This window comes from Podarcis liolepis, assembly GCF_965112155.1.
Source record: "Podarcis liolepis genome assembly, chromosome: 6".
Classification (NCBI taxonomy): Eukaryota; Metazoa; Chordata; class Lepidosauria; order Squamata; family Lacertidae; genus Podarcis; species Podarcis liolepis.
The window spans coordinates 89,927,152-89,953,728 of NC_139559.1; the positions used below are offsets into that span (position 1 = coordinate 89,927,152).

Sequence of the window (26,577 nt, forward strand, 5' to 3'; positions counted from 1 at the left end):
CCACCTCTCAGGGTGATCGTCAAATGGGGGACACCAAACGAGGGAGCAAGGTCGATGAGGACCAACCTAAGCTCACTCCGGGGTTCCTGTGGCCCTAGCCCCTCAAGCGGACTTCGGACGAGATCCAGGACCCCCAGATTCCTTTAACGGAATACCTAATTCCTGGAGGGGCAGGTGATGGCCGCACCTCCCCTCCCCACAATCCAACTGAGCCAATGCCTAACCGCCACCTTACAAGTTGTGACGATTTGCTAAGGGGTAGGCGAAAACCAAATGGCTAAAAGCTAATCTACCAAATGGGAAAAAATCCTACCCAGCCCCTATTCCCAAAACAGGCGACCCAAACCAAAGCAAGACCAAGGGACTATACCTAAACTAGGGAGGGTGGGCGAGTGTTCAGCCGTGCAAATCCAAGTGCTCCACTTGCACCACACTGCTGCTTTTAAAGCCTCTGGGATCACGCCACCAAATGGCTATTGGCTAAAACAGCCTGGCATGATCCCAGGGGAACGGCCAGGACTTCCTGCTCCTCCCCCCCCCACCATTTTAACCCTGTCAGGTGAGCTCTTGGGTCCCGAGCGCAACCAGGACCCTCTGTCATGAGGATCCCATTTGTGCAGACAGAACTCCTAGGCAAGCAAGAGCTTCATTCGCCACCCTTTTTTATATCTCAAAAAATTGTTGAAGTTATCTCTATCCCACCTCATCGTTGCAAAAAAGCATCTCCCAAGGCAGTTAACAAATAAGCCATAAAACCTAGCAAACTAACATTGTACAGTGAAACTGCCATTCTAAATACGTTCTGTGGACCGTGTGTGCTTTTTTTGTGTGTGTGTGTGTCTGTGCATCACAAGGTTTTCTTTTGTGAAGCAGGCATTTTGTGGTGCTTACGACAGTATCTTCGATTTCCAAATACGCCTGCAGCCTGTTCAAGGTTGGGAAACCCTGAGTCATCAGCATAATCATTCCCCCTGCCCCTGCCCCCCCCCCCAATCCTAGGCAGTTCCATGTAAACATCCAGAGAGAATGAAGCAAATGTTAATCTAACAATTCGAACTGCAAAGTTACAAAGTTGGAGAGGCTGGCCCATTAGAGTGAATGGGGGACACTGCCCCATAACCTCAGTCTGCCTTCAGATGACTATCAGCTTCCTCCTCAGTCCCAGCAGAATGGGGACAAAACTAGAATTACTTGGCTCCGCCTTTCATTGGCCCTTGCGCCACCTAGTGTTGGGCTCCCTGTCTTCTATCCTACCAGTCGAAATGGGCACCAGTCATCACTTTCTCAGTGACAAGCATGGCTTTCAGTAAGACCCCCAAATGCGCCTGAACGAAACTGAAATGGAAGGCTGGGCCTTGTGGTTCTTCCGAATGTGCAGGTCCAGCTCTCAGTCTGCAGAAATGACTCTGGTGTGAGATCCCAGTGTGCCATGGCTGAGGCAAAAACTGTAGATGAGCTTATTTTTCCGTTGTTTGCTTCCACATTTGTGACACAAACATGCTGCTGTTTATTTATTTTTTAAATAATATTTTATTAGGTTTTATCAACAGAAAAATTTGAAAAAATACAAAAACAGAAAAATACAAAGTTACAAAATTCAAAAATACAAACATTAAACACAAAGAAAAAAGAAGAAAAAGCACATATACAAAAAAATAAAGCTCCCTCTTTCTTGATTTCTCATCTGTAATTAACTTATTTTCCTGACTTCCTCACGTCTCCCTTTTTTGTATCCCTTTTAAAAATTGGTTCAGCAAATTCATATCCTATTAGTTTATCTATTATCAATCCCATCTTACATTTTACCTTATTGCTAGGGCCCCTTCAATTCATTTCAATGTCATCAGCATTCAAAAATTTTACAATGTTTCTGTAAATAAGTTTTAAATTTCCTCCAATCTTCTTCCACCAACTCTTCTCCCTGGTCTCAGATTCTGCCAGTCATTTCCGCCATTTCCATATAGTCTATTAGTTGCATCTGCCATTCTTCCAAGGTGGGTAGGTCTTGTGTCCAAACATGCTGCTGTTTAGTTCATCTACTGGGATATCTGATTGGCTTATGAGAGAATTGTTGAAAATTGATTTCACTTTTTCACAAAGCCCTATGCCTTTGGAGTCATTACTGACCTCACAGGGATTTTTAAAACACGCAAACCTATGCCTCCTGTTCTAGACCACGTAACATTCTCTGTATCTACTAGTAATAAAAGAGTTGTGTTTCAGTGCCTTTCCATGTAGGGATGTGTGTGTGTGTTTTAATTAGGCCTTCATTAACAGCAAGGCCTAGGGCTGCTGTGTTTCCCTGATAAATGTGTTAGATTAATCACTGAAAAGGTGCCCCTCTGTTGAATTCTTTTATTTAATATTCAGCCGGTTTTTTCCTGCAATATATTTAAATCTAAAATACACTAATTTAAGGTTTTTTTTAGTCCTGATCAGTGTTTATGAATGGTGGCTTTAAGCACAGTAAGACTATTCAGCATCTAGGGGTATTAATCGGAAATCCAGATTCTATTTCACTCTCAATCCACTTTGGCCAGGCTTCAGCGGAGCTAAATTGGCTCCAGTCCAAGTGCTACATTATAACTCACTGTGGGTTATACATGTCAAAGCCATGGCTGTAATATGTCTGGATTGCCCACTATAGTTTGCCATTACTGGCTTCTCCTCAGCCTGCATTCAAATGTGCAAATATGTGAGACGCTTGACATGATGGTTAGAAATTTCATGAAGAGAACGCTTCCTCCTTGACATTTTCCATCGATTCTAGTGCCACCATCCATTCATGGAGCCAATGGGGACATGCCTGAAGAGGTCACTGTGCTGATAAGCAACATGGCAGTGATGGAATGTGTGGCCAATGGCAGCCCTAATCCAAGCATAACCTGGCAGAAAGATGGGCAGCTCTTGGTTGAAGACTCCCGGCACAAATTCTTAGCCAATGGAAGAACACTTCAGGTAAGTGGAGACACTTCAGTTAAAAGAGGAATGACCAAATGGTAGCCAGTGGACCAGATCTAGCTTCAGAAGCAATTTGCTTTGTATAGAGCACCTTCCTTTTTCAAGCAGTGATTCTTGGATTTCCATTTATGGACAGCAACTCCTGAGTGGGCCTACCCTACCGTAAGATAGAATCCCTTCATATTCTTAGGCACTCCTTATATAAATGGTGTTTGATTCCTATGGGCCGTTTCTGTTCCCTTTCACTGTACAGTGGTACCTCGGGTTACATACACTTCAGGTTACATACGCTTCAGGTTGTGCACTCCGCTAACCTAGAAATAGTGCTTCAGGTTAAGGACTTTGCTTCAGGATGAGAACAGAAATCGTGCTCTGGCGGCGCAGCGGCAGCAGGAGGCCCCATTAGTTAAAGTGGTGCTTCAGGTTAAGAACAGTTTCAGGTTAAGTACGGACCTCCGTAACAAATTAAGTACTTAACCCGAGGTACCACTGTACTTAACTCAGTGCTATTACATCTTTTCAGAGATGGTATGATTTCCCTCAGCAAATAGCCTCTGAATTGTATTCATCCTTCTTTCATAGCTCCTCCTTCTGTCTGTGTACATTTTAATAAGCCTGTGCATCCTAGAATATACCTGGAATATAGCACCTGCAAACGCAGCTTACTAAGTGGTGACAACTTACCACAGCGGGCAAATGACCATTTGATGAGGATAAAGTTACTAGGCATAGTAGTAATAGCTATAACCAATACTGATCATTTAGCTGGGTTGCATGAGCCAGCATAGATATTTGACTAGACATTATTAATTTAGAATAAATGTCTTGTTTCAATGTCTTTATCTTTTCCCTCTAGATCCTCAGTTCCCAAATGACAGACACGGGCAGGTATGTCTGTACTGTGGAGAACACTGCAGGAAGTGCCAAAAAATATTTTAATCTTAACGTTCATGGTAAGATAGCTATTTTCTAAGATGCTGGCTGATTATATTCATATAAAGAACAGTTGCAAAATAAATCTGTTCCTATGTTTTATTGACTGTGTTTGGATGTCGTGATAAACTATGGTTTTATTGTGGCAGGAAAGCCTCGGGTGTGCATATTCCTCTCCCTGCTCTGCTCTAGCAGTATGGCTCACAGGAAAAGTTTGGAAAAACTCACTTTCTATTTCAATTTACCACAGCTTAGTGTTGTGCCTAAATCCTAAACTGTGATTAATCTAGATTAACTGTGGTTTGTTTGAAATAATATTTATTTATTTATTTATTTATACATACATACATACATACCCTGCCCATCCAGCTGAGTTTCCCCAGCAACTCTGGGCAGATCCCAACAGAATATTAAAAACATAATAAAACATCAAACATTAAAAACTTCCCTAAACAGGGCTGCCTTCAGATGTCTTCTAGAAGTCAGATAGTTCTCTATTTCCTTGACATCTGATGGGAGGGCGTTCCACAGGGCGGGCGCCACTACCAATAAGGCCCTCTGCCTTGTTCCCTGTATCCTCCCTTCACACAGGGAGGGAACCGCCAGAAGGCCCTCGGAGCTGGACCTCAGTGTCTGGGCTGAACGATGGGGGTGGAGATGCTCCTTCAGGTATACTGAGCCGAGGCCGATTAGGGCTTTAAAGGTCAGCACCAACACCTTGAATTGTGCCCGGAAACGTACTGGGAACCAATGTAGGTCTTTCAGGACTGGTGTTTTGTGGTCTTGGCAGCCACTCCCAGTCACCAGTCTAGCTGCCGCATTCTGGATTAGTTGTAGTTTCTGGGTCACCTTTAAAGGCAGCCCCACGTAGAGCGCATTGCAGTAGTCCAAGCGGGAGATAACCAGAGCATGCACCACTCTGGCAAGACAGTCTTTGGGCAGGTAGGGTCTCAGCTGGTGTACCAGATGGAGCTGATAGACAGCTGCCCTGGAAACAGAATCAACCTGCGCCTCCATAGACAATTGTTGTTTAGTCATTTAGTCGTGTCCGACTCTTTGTGACCCTATGGACCAGAGCACGCCAGGCACTCCTGTCTTCCACTTCCTCCCACAGTTCAGTCAAACTCATGTTAGTAGCCAGCTTCATAAACCACAGTTAGAATTTGACTTATTTCAAGCAAGCCATAGTTGAATTTTGTTGGGTTTGGACAAAATAACAAGCTTCGATTTATTAGAAACGGAAGCAAAAGCTTCCCAGCTTCTTCTAATGACTGCACAGGAGGAGGAGAAGGGGAAGGGGAAGTAAATTTATGCATTTAACACAGCATCTGGTTTGCCCTTAATGTTTCTTATCAACTGTGAACTCCATGTTGTTGTTTTTTAAAAGGCCTGCCTATCATTTCAAATGAAGCGATCCATTTAGTTTAGCTCCATCTTTCTCTTAAAAACCTATGTAGGAAATTAATCCTTGGCTGGGACTTCCCTTGCAAAACAGTGCTGGGATCTTTATGAGAAGGGCCACCCAGTTTGTGCTGTTTTCTGATGCAAAAAACATAGTCCTTCACTAGCATGAGTTATTTCCCTTCAGCGCCAAGATGTGAAGCATTTCCTGCCATTTCTTCCTGCTTTTAAAAACAATGGCTGCTTTCCTAATATTAAATGAGGGATAAAGCAAGGCAACATTGCTTGAGACTTAAAGCAGAATACATGCTGTGTTCAGAAAACTGCAGTGCATTTCCAAGGCTCTGTGGGTTTGGTTGTTGATTTCCTTATATTTTCTGCCTATACCTCCTCTTGGTTACCTTATGTAACCTCATCAGTTCCCATTCCTTTCAGTACCTAATATATTTTGATGATCCGCAGCTATATCTCTCTACCCAAGATCTTTCCCCCTCTGTCCAGTTCCACATCTCTCCTTGTCTGCCTGATTTATCCATTTGGTTGTCTCATCACCATCTCAAATTCAACATGTCAAAGACTGAACGCTTTAACTTTGCTCTCAAACCTTCCACTCTTTGATCCCTCTCCATATCCATTGACAAGCTTACTGCCCCTGGCTTTCGCTTCGACTCTTTATTTTGCTCTCTGCTCTCAGTCAGTACCAAAGTATGTTTTTTCTCCGTGTACAAAATAGCAAAAAAAATCATCTGTTGGAAACTCTGGCTCATGTTCTGTTCTTCTTGTGCTTTCACTATCCTAATCCTTGCTAGGCCTCCTAATTCCCTGAGCGGCCACAAAAGCTGCTTACCGTTGCAGCCACTTCTGGTGTTGCAGATGTGAGTGTGTGGGCATAGCCAGGGCTGGCCCAAGACATTGTGGCACCTGAGGCGAACCACAAAATGGCACCCACCTCCCCGCCAAGGAAGAAGGGGTGAATGAAAAACTGTGTCAGAAACAATGGGGAATAAAGATCTAAATGGGAATTTTCCACCCTTGTGGATTCTGCCGCCTGAGGCAGTTGCCCCACCTTGCCTCATGGGTGGGCCGGCACTGGACATATTTCCCTTGGTAAACAAGCAAACAAAGGAAAACATTTCTGGGCTTTCCTCCTGCGTAAGATGGTTTCCAGCATTATGGTAGGAAAGACCCTGTCAATATTTTACTTTCCAGTCGCTTAGTGAAACTTAGTGTGGTTTTCCTGGCAAGTGTATAAAATTTGGGCTTGTGTATCTTTTGACAGTTCCTCCGAGTATTGTTGGCACGAACCCTGAGAATTTGACTGTTGTGGTGAATAACTTCATCTCCTTGACCTGTGAGGTCACTGGCTTCCCACCTCCTGATCTCAGTTGGCTGAAGAATGGAAAACCCATCAGCTTGAACACAAACGCTCTTATAGTGCCAGGTGAGCAAACTCTGCTATGGTGGATATTTCCCCCCATCAAGTGATTCCACTTCTTTTCCCAGGACCTTGTCAAAACTGACAAGGAAAGTTGATAGGCCAAATTTATGTTCACTGTGTTTTTCTTCATCGGTCCCTGCAGTGCCAGTAATACATTTGGCATAACATGTGTATGATATCATTTGAAGAAAAGCACAGATACCTAAAACCTTTCAAGGAACTGGAAGGAAATGTTATAATTATTTGGAAGAGTCAATTGATGAGTTAGCATTGCTTTCTTGTTACCTGGTTCTTTTATTAGAACAGAGTCTGCTCTCTAACCCAGTAACACAACAAGGAAGTCACTGGTGGCCATTGGTGGGCATGTGACAATTTTTAGGGTTGTTTTTCTCACTTATTATTGGAAATCTTGACGTTCTTCACTGTTACAGTGCTTTTTTCTGGAAGTGCGTGCCTGTACGCAGTACTGGTGCCATAGCTGTCAACCGTCCCTTATTTGGTGGAAAAGTCCCTTATCCTAGCGCCATGTCCCGCTGCTGTCCCTTATTGATGATGTCCCTTAAATTTCCTGGGTTGCAGAGGAAGCAGCTCCTCTCCCTCCCTCCCTCCCTGTTGGCCAGGGAGGAAGGAAGCTCCAACTGTGTTGCTTGGCTGCGTTGCTCACCCATTAAGGAGTCTAAGAACGACTGGGGGGGTGGAGCTTGCATGCCTTGTGCCGATCAAATCGGCCGCATTGCCTGGGTACTCGCCTTTGCTCAGCGCTTCCCAGCGGAGAGGTGACAGTGGTTTTCCTTGCTGCATCCCCTTTGCCGGGTTGCTGCGCTGTGGGAACCACAGCTTGAGGCTTCGTTTGGCTGCTGGCTGGGCTTTCTGCCTTTGGCTCGGAGGGGCCCAGAAGCTGAACATACGAAATCCCTTATTTTGGCTGCTGATCCCTTGTTTTCGAGGCTGCCGGTCCCTTATTTTCAAATCTGTAAGTTGACAGCTATGACTGGTGCCCCCCTTCAAATCTTGCAATGCCCACAACAGGGCGAGGCATCGGAGGCGCCCATGACACAGTTGCCTGGCTGTCTCAAACACACACTGCCTTCCCACCCTTTCGCTGCTGCCATAGGGCAGGGCCCGAAGCTTTTTGTGGGCATGGAAGGAGGTGGAAAGAAGAGGCCTGGGGTGCAGAAATGTACGGATGTGGTCTCTGCAAGCCCACGCATCCGTGTCTGAGTGGTAGTTCAGGCACAGTGTGGCCTGGCCACTGTCAGGGAATAGGATAAGGGCTGCGTGTCTGGCTCATTGGGTGGTGGTCCAAGCCTATGAACTAAAAAAACACACTAAGATCAGTGTGTATCACATGCGCAGCAATGACATCTGTCATGAATCTCTCTCCATCTCTCTTTTAAAAACATACCCCCCTCTTTTTGCCCCTGTTGCATTTCAACATGAAACTTTTGTAAAATTCTGTTCAAGCAGTGGTGATCTGATAACCTGTCTGAACAGCTCTGTCAGCTTTGACAGAGCCAGTGTGGTGTAGTGGTTAAGAGCGGTAGACTCATAATCTGGTGAACCGGGTTCGCTTCCCCGCTCCTCCACATGCAGCTGCTGGGTGACCTTGGGCTAGTCATACTTCTTTGAAGTCTCTCAGCCCCAGTCACCTCACAGAGTGTTTGTTGTGGGGGAGGAAGGGAAAGGAGAATGTTAGCCGCTTTGAGACTCCTTCAGGTAGTGATAAAGCGGGATATCAAATCCAAACTCTTCTTCTTCATTTCAGGGGGCCGCACGCTGCAGATTCCTAGGGCCCGTCTGTCCGATGGTGGAGAATATGTCTGCATAGCCAGAAACAGCGCTGGAGAAAGCAGGAGAAAGAGCTTCCTTACTGTTTATGGTGTGTTTCTGCAGCTTTAAAATGAAATAATATTGAAAGTGGGGGAAATGTTAATGTCTAATCATTCTGAGTACGTTTCCGGGCACAATTCAAAGTGTTGGTGCTGTCCTTTAAAGCCCTAAACGGCCTCGGCCCAGTATACCTGAAGGAGCGTCTCCACCGCCATCATTCAGGCCGGACACTGAGGTCCAGCGCCGAGGGCCTTCTGGTGGTTCCTTCACTGCAGTAAGTGAGGTTACAGGGAACCAGCTACAGGGCCTTCTCGGTAGTGGCACCCGCCCTGTGGAATGCCCTCCCATCAGATGTCAAGGAAATAAACAACTACAGTGGTACCTTGGTTTATGAATTTAATCCGTTCCGGAAGTCCGTTCTTAAACCAAAGCATTCTTAAACCAAGGTGTGCTTTCCCATAGCAGCGAGGGATTCAATTTACACTCAACAGGAAGCGAAACATGTTCTGCTTCCAAGGCAAAATTCACAAACCAAAGCACCTACTTCCGGGTTTACATCGTTCTTAATCCAAGTTGTTCATAAACTAAGCTGCTCTTAAACCAAGGTACCACAGTATATGACTTTTAGAAGACATCTGAAGGCAGCCCTGTTTAGGGAAGTTTTAATGTTTGATTCTATTTTTAATATTATGTTGGGAGCTGCCCAGAGTGGCTGGGGAAACCCAGCCAGATGGACAGGGTATGAATAAATTATTAGTATTATTCTTATTCCTCTTTAAGGTAGCGATTCTTCCTTCTGGTGAAAGGCAAGGAAATAACATTGCTTATATTCCCTCCCACTAAGTCCCTCCCAGCATAAAAGACCACAGCGGAGCAGCGCTTTCCGTCGTGAATGTGCGAGTGGGAACTCCGGTGACATTAGAGTGCGAATCCAATGCCGTTCCACCTCCTGTCATCAGCTGGTACAAGAACGGGCGGATGGTTGCAGCCTCATCTAACATGGAGATCGTAGCTGATGGGCAGATGCTTCATATTACAGCTGCTGAGGTATATGCTATTCTGCCTTTTAAAAAAACTTGCAGCCCATTTTTTGTAACATGAATTAGGTCTTCGTCTTACCAAAGGCAATGTGGGACCACATAACACCGGTTCTGAGAGATCTGCATTGGCTCCCAGTATGTTTCCGAGCACAATTCAAAGTGTTGGTGCTGACCTTTAAAGCCCTAAATGGCCTCGGTCCAGTATACCTGAAGGAGCGTCTCCATCCCCATCGTTCAGCCCGGACACTGAGATCCAGCACCGAGGGCCTTCTGGTGGTTCCCTCACTGTGAGAAGTGAGGTTACAGGGAACCAGGCAGAGGGCCTTCTCGGTAGTGGCGCCTCCCTGTGGAACGCCCTCCCAGCAGATGCCAAAGCAATAAACAACTATTTTACTTTTAAAAGTCATCTGAAGGCAGCCCTCTTTAGGGAAGTTTTTAATGTTTGAAGCTGTACTGTTTTTAATATTCAGTTGGAAGTCGCCCAGAGTGGCTGGGGAAACCCAGCCAGATGGGCGGGGTATAAATAATAAATTATTATTATTATTATTATTATTATTATTATTATTATTATTATTATTATTATTTTAAAATGAGAGATTCAGAAGCAATACAAAATACACAAGTGAGTAAGAAGATCAAAGGTTTTATTTTAAGACAGCAAGCAATGTATACATACCAAGCAAGCACTTCAATCTGTGACTTGGAAGCCCTCAAGAAGTGGCAAAGTGACTCCCCCAGGTAACCTCAATTTGCACAGCCCTGCAGCCGATCAGTCTGTGAGCTTCAGAGAAACTCTGTCAAACTTGTCCGGTTTTATAGATAGCCTGTGTAGCTTGCCAGACTGGCTACATGCAGATCACTAACTGCTTGAAATACATTTTGCCTTCCGGATGCATTTCCCGTAGAGTCTTCAATTGACATATGCTAAATGCATAAAAAAAAAAATAAAGAAAAAAAGACACGGGTGGCGCTGTGATCTAAACCACTGAGCCTAGCACTTGCCGATCGGAAGGTCGGCGGTTCAAATCCCCGCAATAGGGTGAGCTCCCGTTGCTCTGTCCCAGCTCCTGCCAACCTAGCAGTTCGAAAACACACCAGTGCAAGTAGATAAATAGGTATCGCTCCGGCGGGAAGGTAAACGGTGTTTCTGTGCACTGCTCTGGTTTCGCCAGAGTCATGCTGGCCACATGACCTGGAAAAACTGTCTGCAGACAAACGCCAGCTCCCTCGGCCTGTAAAGCGAGAGGGGCGCCGCAACCCCAGAGTTGTTCGTGACTGGACTTACTTTACGTTTACCTTTTTAAATGCAAAAGTAGCAATACATTGCAGCAGAGTGATAAAGGAAGAGATGATTGGTGGTGGGGGGGGGACCAACCATCTAGCCTCAAAGCCCTTTCTATAGCTTGAGGGTTATAAGCAGAGCCTCATTTACATACTCAGTTATTGGCAGACCACAGAAGATAGTTTTCATTCCCTTCCCCACTGCATGTATTGATTTTTTTGCATGGCCAGTTGCATATTTGAATAAATTGTCATGATCAGTAGTCATGGACATACATGGGAAATGTAAGTAGCTTATTTTACGCATATTTCACCTTGGTATGCCAGCCAATTTTTGTAGCCGGTTTGCTTTCCTATTCAGAAACAAGAGCATGGATTGAAAAAAGAAGTGTTCGCCTTGTTGCCTTAAAAGCAAACAAGAAAATAAAGCTTTAAAGGGAACTCGTCTATTTATAAAACGTTTGCAACTGAATCAGCACATCAGAACAATATTTTTTTAAAAAAAATCTGCAAGAGAATATCTTTATTAGGACCAACTAAAAAATTACAAAACAGTCAGCTTGGGGTCATGGTAAAAAAGCCTTAGTGTGTGCCATGGTGTGTGTCAGGGAACTGCCATCGGAGGAACAGGTGGTGGAAGGGCTCACGGAGGCTGGGAGAGACTCAGCAGCGGAAGCAGGCACCAGCAGGGGGAGAGGTGGGTCTCTGGTGGAAGGGCTCACGGAGGCTGGGAGAGACTCAGCAGCTGAAGCAGGAACCAGCAGGGGGAGAGGTGGATCTCTGAGGGAAAGCGAGCAAGAGGGAGGGCTCAGGGACACGTCCAGCGAGAACAGTGGGGAGGTATCTGAACCTCCCATAGGGAGACCCACTCCTCGCCGGAAACTGTCACGCCGCGAGTCCAGAAGACGTGTTTCCGTTAAGGAGCTTTTATGCTGGAAACGATTCCGAAAGCAACCACTGTCGGAATCTGCAAGTGACTAGAGCAACCATGTCTGAGGGGCTCCGTCACAGACAGAGGTTTGTGAACTTGCACAGACTCTGAGGGACTACGCTTTTACGCACAAGCAGCTCATCATCCCATCACAGTGTGATTTCAGAAACATAGAAAATGTGAGTTCAGAATTAAAATTGAAAATGTTCTCATGGTGCCTGAGATAGTATGCTTAGGATGAGATCATCGTATGTGTTTTTGAATGGCCCATGTTACAAGACTGTATTCCCCCCACCCCACCCAAAGATAATGTGTGAGCACTGTATCCACTATGGTGGTTGTTATTACAGTATCCTGTTAGCAAGATGTTTTTTTTTTAATCAAAAATTTGAAGCTGTTAATTAGGAAAGTGGCATATCCTTTTCCTTCTTGTATTCTCAGGTGTCTGATACAGGCCAGTATGTATGTAAAGCCATAAATATTGCGGGACGAGATGATAAAAATTTCCATCTTAACGTTCATGGTAAGCTTATACTATGTTAACCTTTAGCACATGGGTCGGCAAACTAAGGCCCGGGTGCCGGATCTGGCCCATGGACGCTCTGGGAATTGCCGCATGGATTGGCACGGGGATTGTGATCGTTTGGGCTGCGCCAATTTTCCCCCTCTCCCTCACTCACACCGCGGTGGCGCCTCCTCCCTCCCTCCTCCTGGCTTTTCCCTGCCCTGCCTAGAGGAGGAAGGGGGCTGGGCTTTGTTGAGCCGTAGTTGGCTGAGCACCATTTTAAGCAGCCCCTCTCCGGAGCCAGCCCTTTTGCGCCGCTCATCATCCCTCTCTGCCACCAGCCCCTGCTGCTCGCAAGGCACAGGTAAGCAGCCACCATGGCTTGTCCACTGCTGTGGAGAAGGGGGGGGAGAGTCGTGGGGGGATTCCCCCCCCTAAATATAGTCCGGCCCCCCACAAGGTCTGAGGGACAGTGGACCGACCCCCTGCAAAAAAAGTTTGCTGAGCCCTACTTTAGCGACTTGCGTGCCAAGGCACCCAAGCCCCAAAGTTCCCAGGGGAACAATAAAACACACTGACACAGAGTATTTTGGTTTATGGGTTCAAATAGGCCACAACGTTATTGGTTATGGATGTGAGTGGTTTGGCTTAGGCATTGGGGTGAAGTCAGGCTATATCTTGATTCCTGCCTATCTGCAGGAAGTCAACGGAAGGGTAAACCACTGATAGGGGGCGCCCTATGACTTACAGCAGATAGTACACAAAACAAATGAAATACCGTGAAAATCCCTGAAACAAAAAGTAATCGACTAGAAATATTATCTTATAGAAATAAAATAAATAATAAAAATCAAAAAGTTTAAGGTAAAAACTAGAAAAACCTAGAATTGAACAAAGCCTTAACTGGATGCCGGCTACAAACCTCGTTTCACTGAACTATTCAGTTTCCTCAGAAGGAAATAGAGAAATCATAAACTTTAAATGATCAAATTCAAAGAAAGGGGGTAAAACTCCCAAAAATTCTGAAGTATTATAATCCTAGCTCGACCTAGGTGAAGCAAAGCGCAGTAATAAAGGATTGAGGACTCAAAGGTACAGTTTCTAAAACTGAGTTTACAAAAAAGGTTTGAAAACCTAAATGGCAAGTTTTAGACACAGCCTAACTTGAAGAAAGCCAAGCACAGTAATAAAGAGTTGAGGGCTCAGCTGTGAAAATTTTAGTATTGCCTTTACAAAAAGGTTTAAAAAATCTAAATGGCACAAATTCAAAGAAAGGAATACAAGATAAGCTGTTTTCGATTTTAAAGAAACTCAAGAGCAGGGCTGAAATGCTCCCATGGTCTAGATATTCCTTCTGATGTTAAAGACTGATAAACCTGTGCTTCCAGTCACAGGTTTATATACTATAGGGGCTGTGACATGGCCCTAGCCTACGTCCAGGCTTTTGACAGAATTCACACCCCGGATCCCTTTAACAGGATATTCTTACTGAGGAGGGGCTGGTGAAGGCAACAGCTAAACAAAGGCTTACCCAATGCCTAACCTCACAAAAGTTGTGGTGATTGATACTAGGTAGGCGAAAACCAAATGGCCGGTGCCAAGTGGAAAAATTCCTACCCGGCTCCAACAACATGGCGACCAACAATTGTCCATAGCAAGGCCATATCCGAGCAAAGCATGAAAAGAGGGCGGGTGGTTTGGGCGATCCAACAAAGAGGCTAGGAAGAGCGGGCCGTCCGTCCATCCGTCCATGCAGCGATTAAATTGCCCGTGGCCACACCCACCCTGCCAGCTGATTGGCTGGGGCCGTCTTCCAGCACAGATGACGCGGGCGGCTGTGACATAGTGGGGAAGGCAGCGTACCTTTCCACCCTACGCCGGAAAACTGTTGAGGCTTGGCTACGTGGCCACAATGCCGACCACCGGGTAAAAGGTCAGCAGACTTAACCGACAGACTGACCCATATTAGATATAGTTAATCAACCGAATTTGCTGTGCATGGGGTGCTTCTTAATTATGTTTGTGCTTATGGTGATTGCATAACAGGAAGCTGTGGCTGGCTGGAGAGAGAAAAGGGGGCAAAGTGTGGGGTCTCCAGTCAGAGCATCTCATTCTCCCAGATGAGCCTTTTGGGTTATTATGCGCCTGTGTCTTACCACTGTTCTCATTGGCAGTGCCCCCCAGCATTGAAGGCCCTGACCTGGAGTGGATCAATGAAACTATCAGTAACCCTGTGACCTTTTCGTGTGACGCTACTGGAATTCCTCCACCAACGATAACGTGGCTTAAGGACGGGAAGCCCCTCGGTAATACACTCTGCAGCTTCCATATCCATTGGTCATTTTAAATGGTCAGACAAGATGTGACATGGAAAATAAAGTGGGTTGTGTTTGGCTACAGTGGAGGTGACCCTCAGGGTTCTTGATATGACCCTGTTTCTAACAGATTGAGGTTGAATCTGGACAAAACAGAAGTACTGTTTTGGGGGGACAGGAGGCGGACAGGTGTGGAGGACTCCCTGGTCCTGAATGGGGTAGCTGTGCCCCTGAAGGACCAGGAGCGCAGCATGGGAGTCATTCTGGACTCACAGCTGTCCATGGAGGCGCAGGTCAATTCTGTGTCCAGGGCAGCTGTCTACCAACTCCATGTGGTACACAGGTTGAGGCCCTACCTGCCTGCAGATTGTCTTGCCAGAGTGGTGCATGCTCTAGTTATCTCCTGCTTGGACTACTGCAATGCGCGCTATGTGGGGCTGCCTTTGAAGGTGACCTGGAAACAACAACTAATCCAGAATGCGGCAACTAGACTGGTGACTGAGAGCAGCCACCGAGACCATATAGCACCGGTCTTGAAAGACCTACACTGGCTCCAGTACATTTCCGAGCACAATTCGAAGTGTTGGTGCTGACCTTTAAAGCCCTAAACGGCCTCAGTCCAGTATACCTGAAGGAGCGTCTCCACCTCCATCGTTCTGCCCAGACACTGAGGTCCAGCGCTGAGAGCCTTCTGGCAGTTCCCTCACTGCAAGAAGCCAAGTTACAGGGAACCAGGTAGAGGGCCTTCTCGGTAGTGGCACCCGCCCTGTGTAACGCCCTCCCATCAGATGTCAAAGAGAAAAATAACTACCAAACTTTTAGAAGACATCTGAAGGCAGCCCTGTTTAGGGAAGCTTTTAATAGGTTATTGTATTTTAGTGTTTTGTTGGAAGCCACCCAGAGTGGCTGGGGAAACCCAGCCAGATGGGCGGGGTATAAATAATAAATTACTATTATTATTACTATTATTATTTACTGAGCTACAGTCAGCAAAAGAGACAGGAAGACAGGCAGTGGGGGGCGTCTTTCACTGCTCTAGCCTCTGGTTTTTATGGTTTTTCTCTAATAATTTGGAGAAAGAGAGAGACCATAGAGTGTAGGAACTAGGAACAGCAAAAGACCTCTCTGGCAAGCCTCTCCCTCGTAGCAGATAAACTATATCTATTGTTATGTTATTTTTAAAAACCTATATTAGAAGGAGGGACGCGGGTGACGCTGTGGGTTAAACCACAGAGCCTAGGACTTGCCGATCAGAAGGTCAGCGGTTCGAATCCCAGCCACGGGGTGAGGTCCCATTGCTCGGTCCCTGCTCCTGCCAACCTAGCAGTTCGAAAGCACGTCAAAGTGCAAGTAGATAAACAGGTACCACTCCGGCGGGAAGGTAAACAGTGTTTCCGTGTGCTGCTCTGGTTTGCCAGAAGTGGCTTAGTCATGCTTGCCACATGACCCGGAAGCTGTATGCCGGCTCCCTCGGCCAATAAAGCGAGATGAGTGCCACAACCCCAGAGTCGGCCACGACTGGACCTAATGGTCAGGGGTCCCTTTACCTTTACCTATATTAGAAGGAAGAAAATAGCCTTTTGAAAGTTTTCAATTATCTTCCCTATTCTGGCATCTCCTCTCCTGAAGAGGGAGAGAGGACTGCTTTCAAAAGGTGTTCATGTTTGTCTGGGTGCATAAGAGAGAGATAAAGAAAGAGATAAGTTGTGTTCGTGTGGATGGGGTACAGGATGTGTAAGAGAAAAAACTGTATTTTTATGCTGTGAATACCCCTGAGATCTATAGGTGAAGAGCAGTATACTAAATGAATTAATATTAACTTTTACACATCACTTGGGAAGACAAGCAAACTAACAGCAGTGTACTGGAAGAAGCAAATATACCAATGTTGAAGCAATAATTCTTCAACATCAACTTCATTGGACTGGTCATGTTGTGCGGATGCCTGATTATTGTCTTCCAAAGTAACTACTCTATTCCGAACTTAAAAATGGAAAGCGTAATGCTGGTGGTCAACAAAAGAGGTTTAAAGACTCTCTCAAGGCAAATCTAAAAAAAATGTACTATAAACACCGACAGTTGGGAAACACTGGCCAATTGGAGAATAGCCTTTACCAAAGGTGTCATGGGCTTTGAAGACGCTTGAACTCAGAACGAAAGGGAGAAACATGCTAAGAAGAAGGTATGTTGGGCAAACCATCACTGTGATCAACTCCCGTCCTAGAAACCTATGTCCCACTGTGGAAGGACGTGTGGATCCAGAATTGGCCTCCACAGTCACTTACGGACTCACTGATAAAACCATGTTCATGGAAGAAAATCTTACTCTGTTACGAGTGATCGCTAAAGAAGGAGACTAATTTTAACAACCACAGTGTGAGATGGTGCTAATCTTATAAGAGTGTGGCACCCCTCAACTATTGTCCTCTGAGGCAATGCAGCTCTCAAGGGAGAAACAGTTGCTCTCTCAAATTGTGCATAGTTAAATGTCATTTGATGCTCCCCACACAAAGCCACAGTCTAATCTTTGCTCATAGGGAGGCCCACAAGACAATTTCCTCAACTGTTCTCGTAGTATGAAACTCCTTCTCTTCTACAGTGGTGCCTCGCAAGACGAAAAGAATCCGTTCTGTGATTCTCTTCGTCTAGCGGTTTTTTCATCTTGTGAAGCAAGCCCATTGAAGGATTAGCGGATTAGCGCTATTAGTGGCTTTTAGCAGCTTATCTGCTGATCGGATCAGCTGATAAGCATCTTAGCGGCTTAGAAAAGGGGGGGGAGGGAAAAAACCAGCAGGAACTCGCAAGACATTGTCGTCTTGCGAAGCAAGCCCATAGGAAATTCGATTTGCGAAGCACCTCCAAAATGGAAAACTCTTTCGTCTAGCGAGTTTTCCGTCTTGCAAGGCATTCGTCTTGCAGGGCACCACTGTATTTTAAAGTAATCACTATTGCAAGTAATCAGAACTTGTCCGAAACCTGGATTTCTCAAATGGTGGAAATGAGTGCCATTTTGTGACAGGGCAAAGAGAGCAAAGAATGGATTGCTACCTATTAATTCAGGGCCTCTGAGTCAGCAGTGTTCAATTGAGTGTCAGAGAGAGCACGGGATGTGACCTGAAAGTCAGTTGGCTCACCTACAGCAAGCCTAGAGAAAGGACCATAGACTGTAGATGACTCTTCCCAGCCTGTCATTCCAAGATTGGGGACTCACCCGCTGGCCTGTTGTGTCAAGATTAAGGGGGCTGGGTGGGAAGGAAAGCGGGGTGAACCAAATGGGGCATATGGGCTTTTTGTTCCCATTCCCTAATTAAGTATAGGTATATGGTGGCTGGTTGTTTTATTTTTTAGAAGTGGTTTACAAGTTTGAGGTGAGAATGATCCGGTTTGTAACAAACCGAAACTTCTGCGGTCTGATTTCTTCTTGTTTCCCTGCTTTTAGAAAACTCTGCATCCCTTGAAATGCACATTTTGTCAGGAGGCAGCAAGCTGCAAATTGCCAGGTCTCAGCATTCGGATAACGGGAACTATTCCTGCATCGCTTCAAATGTGGAAGGCAAAGCTCAGAAATTTTACGTTCTTTCTGTTCAAGGTATGTTTGTGTATACTCTCCTATTGGCTTGTGTCCAACGTAGCACTTAGTGAATGTTCCATATGCATGAGGAATGCTCTCCCTCTCTCTACCTCTCATGTGACCCCTAAACGTGTTCGTAGAATACCACCCATGGTACAACTTCGCTGTACCCTGATACCATGACATTTCACATTCTTCCCCTCCAGCAGCAACCGGCAATTTTGAGCAGGAGTTGGAAAAAGCAGAATGACATGGTGGTTAACGGTGTTGATATGTTCTACTAGACTTTAGTACTTGTACAAACATTGGCAGACCTTTAGGGTGTGAAATATACTCAGAGTCCTGTAGTGATTTCATGCTCCTCATTGCAGCTTGTAAAACAGTGATTGAATTGCCCCCCAAACCTCAGCCTTCTATATACATATTTACACAATGAGTCCTGTCTGACTGGCTGATTCTGCTTCCCTCCTGGAGCCTGATTGGTCTTTTCCTGCAGGCCAATCAGTTGTTCCATTCTACAATCCTACCACCCTAATAGGCTGATTAACTTCCTCCTGGAGCCTGGTTGGTCTGCTCCTGCAAGCCAATCAGTTGTTGCATTCAGGATCCTACTTGCCTATTGTTCTAGGATCCAAGCTTAGTACAGTGGTACCTCAGGTTAAGTATTTAATTCGTTCTGGAGGTCCGTTCTTAACCTGAAACTGTTCTTAACCTGAAGCACCACTTTAGCTAATGGGGCCTCCTGCTGCTGCCGCACCGCCGGAGCACAATTTCTGTTCTCATCCTGAAGCAAAGTTCTTAACTTGAAGCACTATTTCTGGGTTAGCAGAGTCTGTAACCTGAAGCGTATGTAACCCGAGGTACCACTGTACATACATAACAGGGTGGCAGATGTGCTTAACCCAGGGGTTGCCAATGTTTGTGTTCTCCAGGTATTGTTCAACTACAACTCCCATCATCCCATGCTGTCCATGCCCACAGGGGCAGATGAGAGTTGAAGTCCATCAACACCTGGACTCACATGGAGGTATTACTAATACACATTTCCACCATCTTAAAGTTCCTCCAGATATTGCCGGCTCGGAAATGCCAAGTGACGTCAGCGTCATCCTTGGGGAAAACATCCAGCTTTCCTGTAAGGCCCGTGGAATTCCGGCACCTGCAATTCAGTGGCTGAAAGATGGAAAACCAATTAGTGGCGGTGAATCTCCGCGGATAAGGTTAAGTGTTGCATTTTCTCGTTCTGAAGCAAGCCAGAGTCTGAGCAGGAGTTAAAACAGAGAAGGGGAATAGAGGCGAGGAAACGCAGAAGGGAAGATATATGGGGGAATGCCAGGATAGTGGGAATACCACTGCTTTTTCTGGGGGTACCATTTTTTCTAGAACAAAAGCACTGCTTTTTGCCCCAAAGAACCCATCTCATCACAAGGTGGTATTAAAATCGGCTTATTTTGTTCCAACTCCCTTTTGCAAACCAACTAACCTGTCTTAATTATTCTTTCTTTGATGCTTCTCTTCTGCTTTTGTTGTTGTTGTTTAGTCATTTAGTCACATCCGACTCTTCGTGACCCCATGGACCAGAGCACACCAGGCACTCCTGTCTTCCACTGCCTCCCGCAGTTTGGTCAAACTCACGCTGATAGCTTTGAGAACACTGTCCAACCATCTCGTCCTCTGTCGTCCCCTTCTCCTTGTCTCCTTTCCCAACATCAGGGTCTTTTCCAGGGAGTCTTCTCTTCTCATGAGGTGGCCAAAGTACTGGAGTCTCAGCTTCAGGATCTGCCCTTCCAGTGAGAACTCAGGGCTGATTTCCTTAAGAATGGATAAGTTTGATCTTCTTGCAGTCCATGGGACTCTTAACAGTCTCCTCCAGCACCATAATTCAAAATCATCCATTCTTCGGCGATCAGCCTTCTTTATGGTCCAGCTTTCACTTCCATACATCACTACTGGGAAAACCATAGCTTTAACTATACAGACCATTGTCTTTGTCCATGGAGTTTTCTTGGCAGGGATACTGGAGTGGCTTGCCGGTTCCTGCTCCAGGTGGATCATGTTTGGTCCAAACTCTCCACTATGACCTGTCCATCTTGGGTGCCCTGCACGGCATAGTTCATAGCTTCTCTGAGTTATTCAAGCCCCTTCGCCACGGCAAGACAGTGATCCATGAAGGGGATCACTTTTATTTTAGCACAATCTTCCTTTCTTCGGTCTCCCTTTCTCTCTCTCTCTCTTTTGGTATATAATTTTAGTAAATTTTCTGTTTTACGGTTTAAAACACTCGTTTTACATCCTTAAGATATCAATGGCTTCCCTTCTTCTCTTTCAGTGGTTCATTTTACATACCATAAATCCCTGCATATTTTGCAAAAACTATACCATTCAGTATTCCATTATTGCATCCATCAGAACTTGTTCACACTATTGAATTTATCTTAATGCTGCCGGCGTTTTCAGCCGCACACAATTATTTCCCATATGTGCAGTAAACGTTTTCCAATCTTCTCTCAACGTATTTTCTTCTTGTTCTCTTATTTTGTATGTTAAGTCTGCGAGTTGTGCATATTATGTCACCTCGTTTTCCATTTTTGGGCTAACAAACCCTCTCTCCCCTTCTCAGCTTCTCTACTTCTTATATCTCTGTTTCTCACACTTAATTCTGATAACTAGCATGAACAGGAGGACAAACTGGCTCACTGCTATAAGGATGGTTAAGGTAATTTATAGGTGGGGAATTTTGAACACTTCAAGCTGGGTGTGTTTAGCCTGGGAAAGAGGAGAGGCAGAGGAGATATGATTGTCATTTTCACATGGATTCGAGTTACAAGAAAGGAGTTTCCGACTTAACATCAGGAAGAACTTTCTGACAGTAAGAACTGTCAGTAGAATGGATTCCTTCGGGAGGTTGTAGACACTCTTTCACTGGAGGTTTTTAAGCAGAGCTTGGATGGCCATCTGTGATGGGTGCTTTAGTTGAGATTTCTGCATTGTAGGGGTTTGGACTAGATGACTCTCAAGGTCACTTCCAACTCAACAGCTCTATGATTCTAAGATGCAATGTGGTCACTAGGCATTGTTATACTCCAGGGGTTGGCAAGGTTTACTGGCCAAGGGCCGGATCCCTCCCATGGAGATCGTCTGTGGGCCGGACTGGTGCAGTGCGATGCCAGAAATCGCATCTGCGCATGCCCAGACAATGGAAATCGCACCTGTGAAGAAGTGATTTTCGGTGTCTGGACATGCGCAGACAGATGCGATTTTCGGCGCTGCTCGATGAGTCTCTGCGCTGTGCCCTGCTGGTTTAGTGCAGCGCAGGGGACTCACCGTGGGGGGAGGCTCGTGGGCCGGTAAAACGGTCTTCGTGGGCTGCATCCGGCCCATGGGCTCCATGTTGCTGACCCCGTTATACTCGGTTTACCGCAAATTACGGTATATAATTAGAAATCTTGATTCAAGCTTATTTCTCTCGGTCTTGAGATTAGCATCCTAACTCAGACACTTCTAATTATTCCATTTTCTGTGATTCCTTATTTTAGCCTGGCTCCAGATGGCAGCTTGCTCAGTATTGCTGGAGCCCTCACAAGTGATGTAGGGAAATATACTTGTGTTGCTAGCAACCCTGCGGGGGAAGAAGACCGAATTTTCAATGTCAATGTATATGGTGAGTATTGTTATTAAGTGGTTTGTTTTTTTTAGCATGATAAGGTTAGAAGCACCTGTCTTATGGTTCTCTGAATGAGAAACATGAGTTTTCTTTTTTAACCAACCATGATTTGCCAATGTTTTTATGTTGATTTTATTCTTCACCTTGAAATATTTTTTTTATAAAGGCGCAGATTATAAACAAACAAATAAAGATCAAATCTGCAGTGTAAAGGAAGAAGAGCTCATGGAAACAGTTATTTTGCTAATAATAACGTTAACTAAACAGGCTTGGGGAATTAAGCATTATGGCTGGCTAATGTAAAGATCTCTGGGGCTTAAAACTATGAAGCATTTCATGTAGCTCATAGGTGGTTCAGGTGTAGGGCAGGTGGGCATGGCTTGTCCGAAATTGCTTCACAGGTCAAACAGTGAAATCTGGACAGACCAAGTTTGGCCCATGGGCTGTAGGAGATTAATCACCCCCTGCTGTAAGAGGACAAGCCCAGGAAAAATGTAGGCTCAGTTACACAACTATGCAATCCCATTTAACCTTAAAGGTGTGTGTGTGTGTGTTCGCGTGTCCAATTGCCTGGAAATTCGATGGAAGCTTTAAAATTACTAAAAGTTTTCAGTCTCAGAAGACTCATTAAAATATTTGTTAGGGAAACACAAAACAATCATTTTTGTACAGTCATAGTTTTATCCTCCCAACTTATAATATATTTCCCAGTTTGATTCTTGAGACTTCTGGAAGTTCACCTATGGTGAGAGAAAGCATCAAATAAATTTTAATAATAATTATTAATGATGATAATAATAATAATAATAATAATAATAATAATAATAATAATAATAAATATACCGTATTTTTCGCCCCATAGGGCGCATCGGCCCATAGGGCACACCTAGTTTTCACAGGGGGAAATCAAGGAAAAAATATGATTCCCCCCCCCCCGCAGCTCTGGGAGCAGCGGACAGGCTGCACGCAGCCTGTGCGCTACTCCAAGACCTTCTTTCTGCTTTTGCGGGAGGTGGCAGACTTCCCCAACCTCCCAGAAAAGCCAGGAGAAGCCGCACACTCTTTAAAGGGGTTGCGCGGCTTCTGCGGACTTTTGCGAGAGGTGAGGGAATCCCCCCACCTCCCAGAAAAGCCAGCAGAAGCCGCGCAGCCGCTTTAAAGAGCGCGCGGCTTTTGCCTGCTTTTGCGGGAGGTGGGGGAATTCCCCCATCTCCCGCAAAAGCCCACAGGAGGGAGAAGGGATGGACTCGGCCAGTCAGTCCATTCTCCCTCCTTGGGGAAAAGCTCCCAAGAGCGGCACGCTCTTTAAAGGCTGCGCGGCTCTTGCAGGCTTTTCTATGAGGTGGGAGAATTCCCCCACCTCATAGAAAAGCCCACAGAAGCCGCACACCCTTTAAAGAGCGCGCGGCTCCTGCGGGCTTTTAGACCCAGCTTGTGGGGCTGGCGGTGGGGGGAAGCGCTGCTTTCCCCCACCACCAGCCTCAAAGCCGGGTTGGAGAGTAGTGGGAAGGCATCGTGCGCCTTCCCGCTGCCCCCCCCCCCGATCCTCTGGGGCTGGCGATGAGGGGAAGCGCTGCTTTCCCCCACTGCCAGCCTCAAACAGCAGACTCTTCTAGCTTCAGCAGAAGTAACGCAAAGCCTCCGGAGCGCAGGCTTCCTAGGCTTTGCGTTGCTATCGCTGAAGCCAAGGAGTCTGCATTCGCCCCATAGGATGCACACACATTTCCCCTTCATTTTTGGAGGGGAAAAAGCATGTCCTATAGGTCAAAAAATACAGTAAGTTGCCAACTTCCACTGCAGGGTATTCTACAGGAAGTCAAAGTAACTGATGCTTTTCTGATCCAGGCTTTTCAAAAGAAAAGCCGTTTCCTGACATTACATTAATATTCATTTAATTGTATCTATAGGTCAGGCTGAGCAGACTATTTTCCAATGAACATTTTCTGGGAGAGGCGTGAGAAAAAGTTTCCTAAAAGATCCTAGCAGCTTGTCATTCTGCACCAGTTTGCTGCTGTTCTCAGTCTCAGAAATGCCATCTCGTCCTAGTAGTGCTGGCATCAACACAGCCAACTCTATGATGAGTGAGGGCAAAGGAAGCTAATTCATAGTGAGGGTAGATCTTCTTGAATAGGCTTTGTTGGAATGTTCAGTGGGGAGCATTCAGTGCAGCTGCCAAAGCAAATTAGCCCCTGGTAGTGTGGGTTAAACCACAGAGCCTAGGACTTGACGATCAGAAGGTCGGCGGTTCGAATCCCCACGATGGGGTGAGCGCCCGTTGCTCGGTCCCTGCTCCTGCCAACCTATCAGTTCGAAAGCACGTCAGAGTGCAAGTAGATAAATAGGTACCGCTCCAGTGGAAAGGTAAACGGCGTTTCCGCGTGCTGCTCTGGTTCGCCAGAAGCGGCTCAATCATGCTGGCCACATGACCCGGAAGCTGTACCCCAGCTCCATCGGCCAATAAAGCGAGATGAGCACCGCAACCCCAGGGTTGGTCACGACTGGACCTAATGGTCAGGGGTCCCTTTACCTTTACCTTTTAGTGCTGCCAAAAGTGTTTTTGAGCGATAAGAAACAAGTGTGATGCATTAAACATTTTCTGGGTTCTCTATCTCTCTCTGTGGATCATATACAGTGGTACCTCAGGTTAAGCACTTAATTTGTTCTGGAGGTCTGTTCTTAACCTGAAACTGTTCTTAACCTGAAGCACCACTTTAGCTAATGGGGCCTCCTGCTGCTGCCGCGCCGCTACTGCACCATTTCTGTTCTCAACCTGAAGCAAAGTTCTTAACCTGAAGCACTATTTCTGGGTTAGCGGAGTCTGTAACCTGAAGTGTATGTGTCACGGGAATTGGGGTTGCTTGTGTGTAAACCTCTAGCGGTTCCAAACTGCTAGGGGTGGGTTGTGTCTTTCCCTGACTGAGCAGCCTGGGTGCTGCTGCTGCTCAGTCGCTCAATGAATCCGTGAGTGGGCGGCTTCTAAATTTCCTCCAGCATAGAAGCTCCTTGACGGATAATCTCCGCCTCCCCTCTCTGCGCGAAACCCTTCTGCGCAGAGTGGGCGTGCCTAGGGGTGGCGCCTCCACTCTCTTCACTGCCCTCAGTGCCAGAGTCTCGAAGCCTCTCCTCCAAGATGCTTTCCCCCTCTTCCTTCTTCCTGGTGTCACCTGGACATTCTTCCCCAGATGACGTTCTCTCTCTACCCTTACTCGTTCCCTCTTCTGCAGAATCGGGAAGTACCGCCTCTCCCCTCTGCTCCGATGTCAGTTCCCTGACAGTATGTAACCCGAGGTACCACTGTATGTAACATATAAATGTACCCATTCCTATTTAACACTGTGCGTAAACACATATGCTGGATAACTGTGACTCTTAAGATGGTGCCAATTTGTTATGGAAACTGGCTAGTCTTGGCTCATTCTCTAGAGAGCAGAATAGTCTCCAAGTACATTCCTCTATTTAGCCCCTTTCCTCCCAGCCTCACTTCTCCCTTTCCTGGTGCCTTGGGACTGGACCAAGAACGGACTGCCTATGAGTCAGCGTCCATGCATTTCCGAGAAGTGTGTGAATTGTGGTTTCTGGAAAAGCAGATCTCAGTGGGCTACGGTTGCACCGCGTAACTACAGGGTCCAGTTGACTAACGTCAAGACACAGTAGCTATCATTTGTGCTTCCTTTGATGGCCGAAGCAAGATCTGTTTCTGGCCACAGGCACAATTATGTGAAAGATTTATAAAGAAATTCAACATGACGATTATCTGGCTAAAGGAATAGCATCCTCAAGCATCCTGACTTTCAATAGTGTTTGGTTTGGAACACTGTGGGGAATGTCTCCTTGGATTAGGAAAGTGTTATTACTTCCATCTTGGAGTTCAGCATAAGGTGAGCTTCATCAGGATTTTTTTTTAGCATCTATATAATAATAATAATAATAATTTATTATTTGTACCTCGCCCATCTGGCTGGGTTTCCCCAGCCACTCTGGGCGGCTTCCATAGAAACAAAAAAACCCACTAAAATATCATACATTAAAAACTTCCCTGAACAGGGCTGCCTTAAGATGTCTTCTGAATGTCAGGTAGTTGTTTATCTCTTTGACATCTGATGGGAGGCCGTTCCACAGGGCGGGCGCCACTACCGAAAAGGCCCTCTGCCTGGTTCCCTGTAGCTTTGCGTCTCGCAATGAGGGAACTGCCAGAAGGCCCTCGGCGCTAGACCTCAGCGTCCGGGCAGAACGATGGGGGTGGAGACGCTCCTTCAGGTATACTGGGCCGAGGCCGTTTAGGGCTTTAAAGGTCAGCACCAACACTTTGAATTGTGCTCGGAAATGTACTGGGAGCCAATGTAGGTCTTTCAAGACCGGTGTAATGTGGTCTCGGCGGCTGCCCCCAGTCACCAGTCTAGCTGCCGCATTCTGGATTAGCTGTAGTTTCCGAGTCACCTTCAAAGGTAGCCCCATGTAGAGCGCATTGCAGTAGTCCAAGCGTACCGTTTAACGTATAAGCCTGGCCAATACAGTGGTACCTTGGTTCTCAAACTTAATCTGTTCCGGAAGTCAGTTCCATAACCAAAGCGTTCCAAAAACAAGGCACGCTTTCCCACAGAAAGTAATGCAAAATGGATTAATCCGTTCCAGACTTTTAAAAGCAACCCCTGAAACAGCAATTTAACATGAATTTTACTATCTAACGAGACCATGGATCCATAAAAT

General features: G+C 46.0%; 1 protein-coding gene across 1 annotated transcript in view; it reads left to right on the forward strand.

The window, feature by feature from the left end:
• Window positions 1–26,577, forward strand: part of HMCN1 (hemicentin 1) — a 330,831-nt gene that overhangs the window by 216,381 nt on the left and 87,873 nt on the right. The window contains exons 56-65 of the mRNA XM_083506699.1: window positions 2,771–2,958; window positions 3,818–3,914; window positions 6,575–6,736; window positions 8,499–8,612; window positions 9,408–9,610; window positions 12,257–12,338; window positions 14,495–14,626; window positions 18,075–18,224; window positions 19,267–19,426; window positions 21,743–21,867. Of these exons, the coding sequence (XP_083362825.1) occupies window positions 2,771–2,958; window positions 3,818–3,914; window positions 6,575–6,736; window positions 8,499–8,612; window positions 9,408–9,610; window positions 12,257–12,338; window positions 14,495–14,626; window positions 18,075–18,224; window positions 19,267–19,426; window positions 21,743–21,867 (1,413 nt within the window). The remainder of the gene's footprint in view (window positions 1–2,770; window positions 2,959–3,817; window positions 3,915–6,574; window positions 6,737–8,498; window positions 8,613–9,407; window positions 9,611–12,256; window positions 12,339–14,494; window positions 14,627–18,074; window positions 18,225–19,266; window positions 19,427–21,742; window positions 21,868–26,577) is intronic.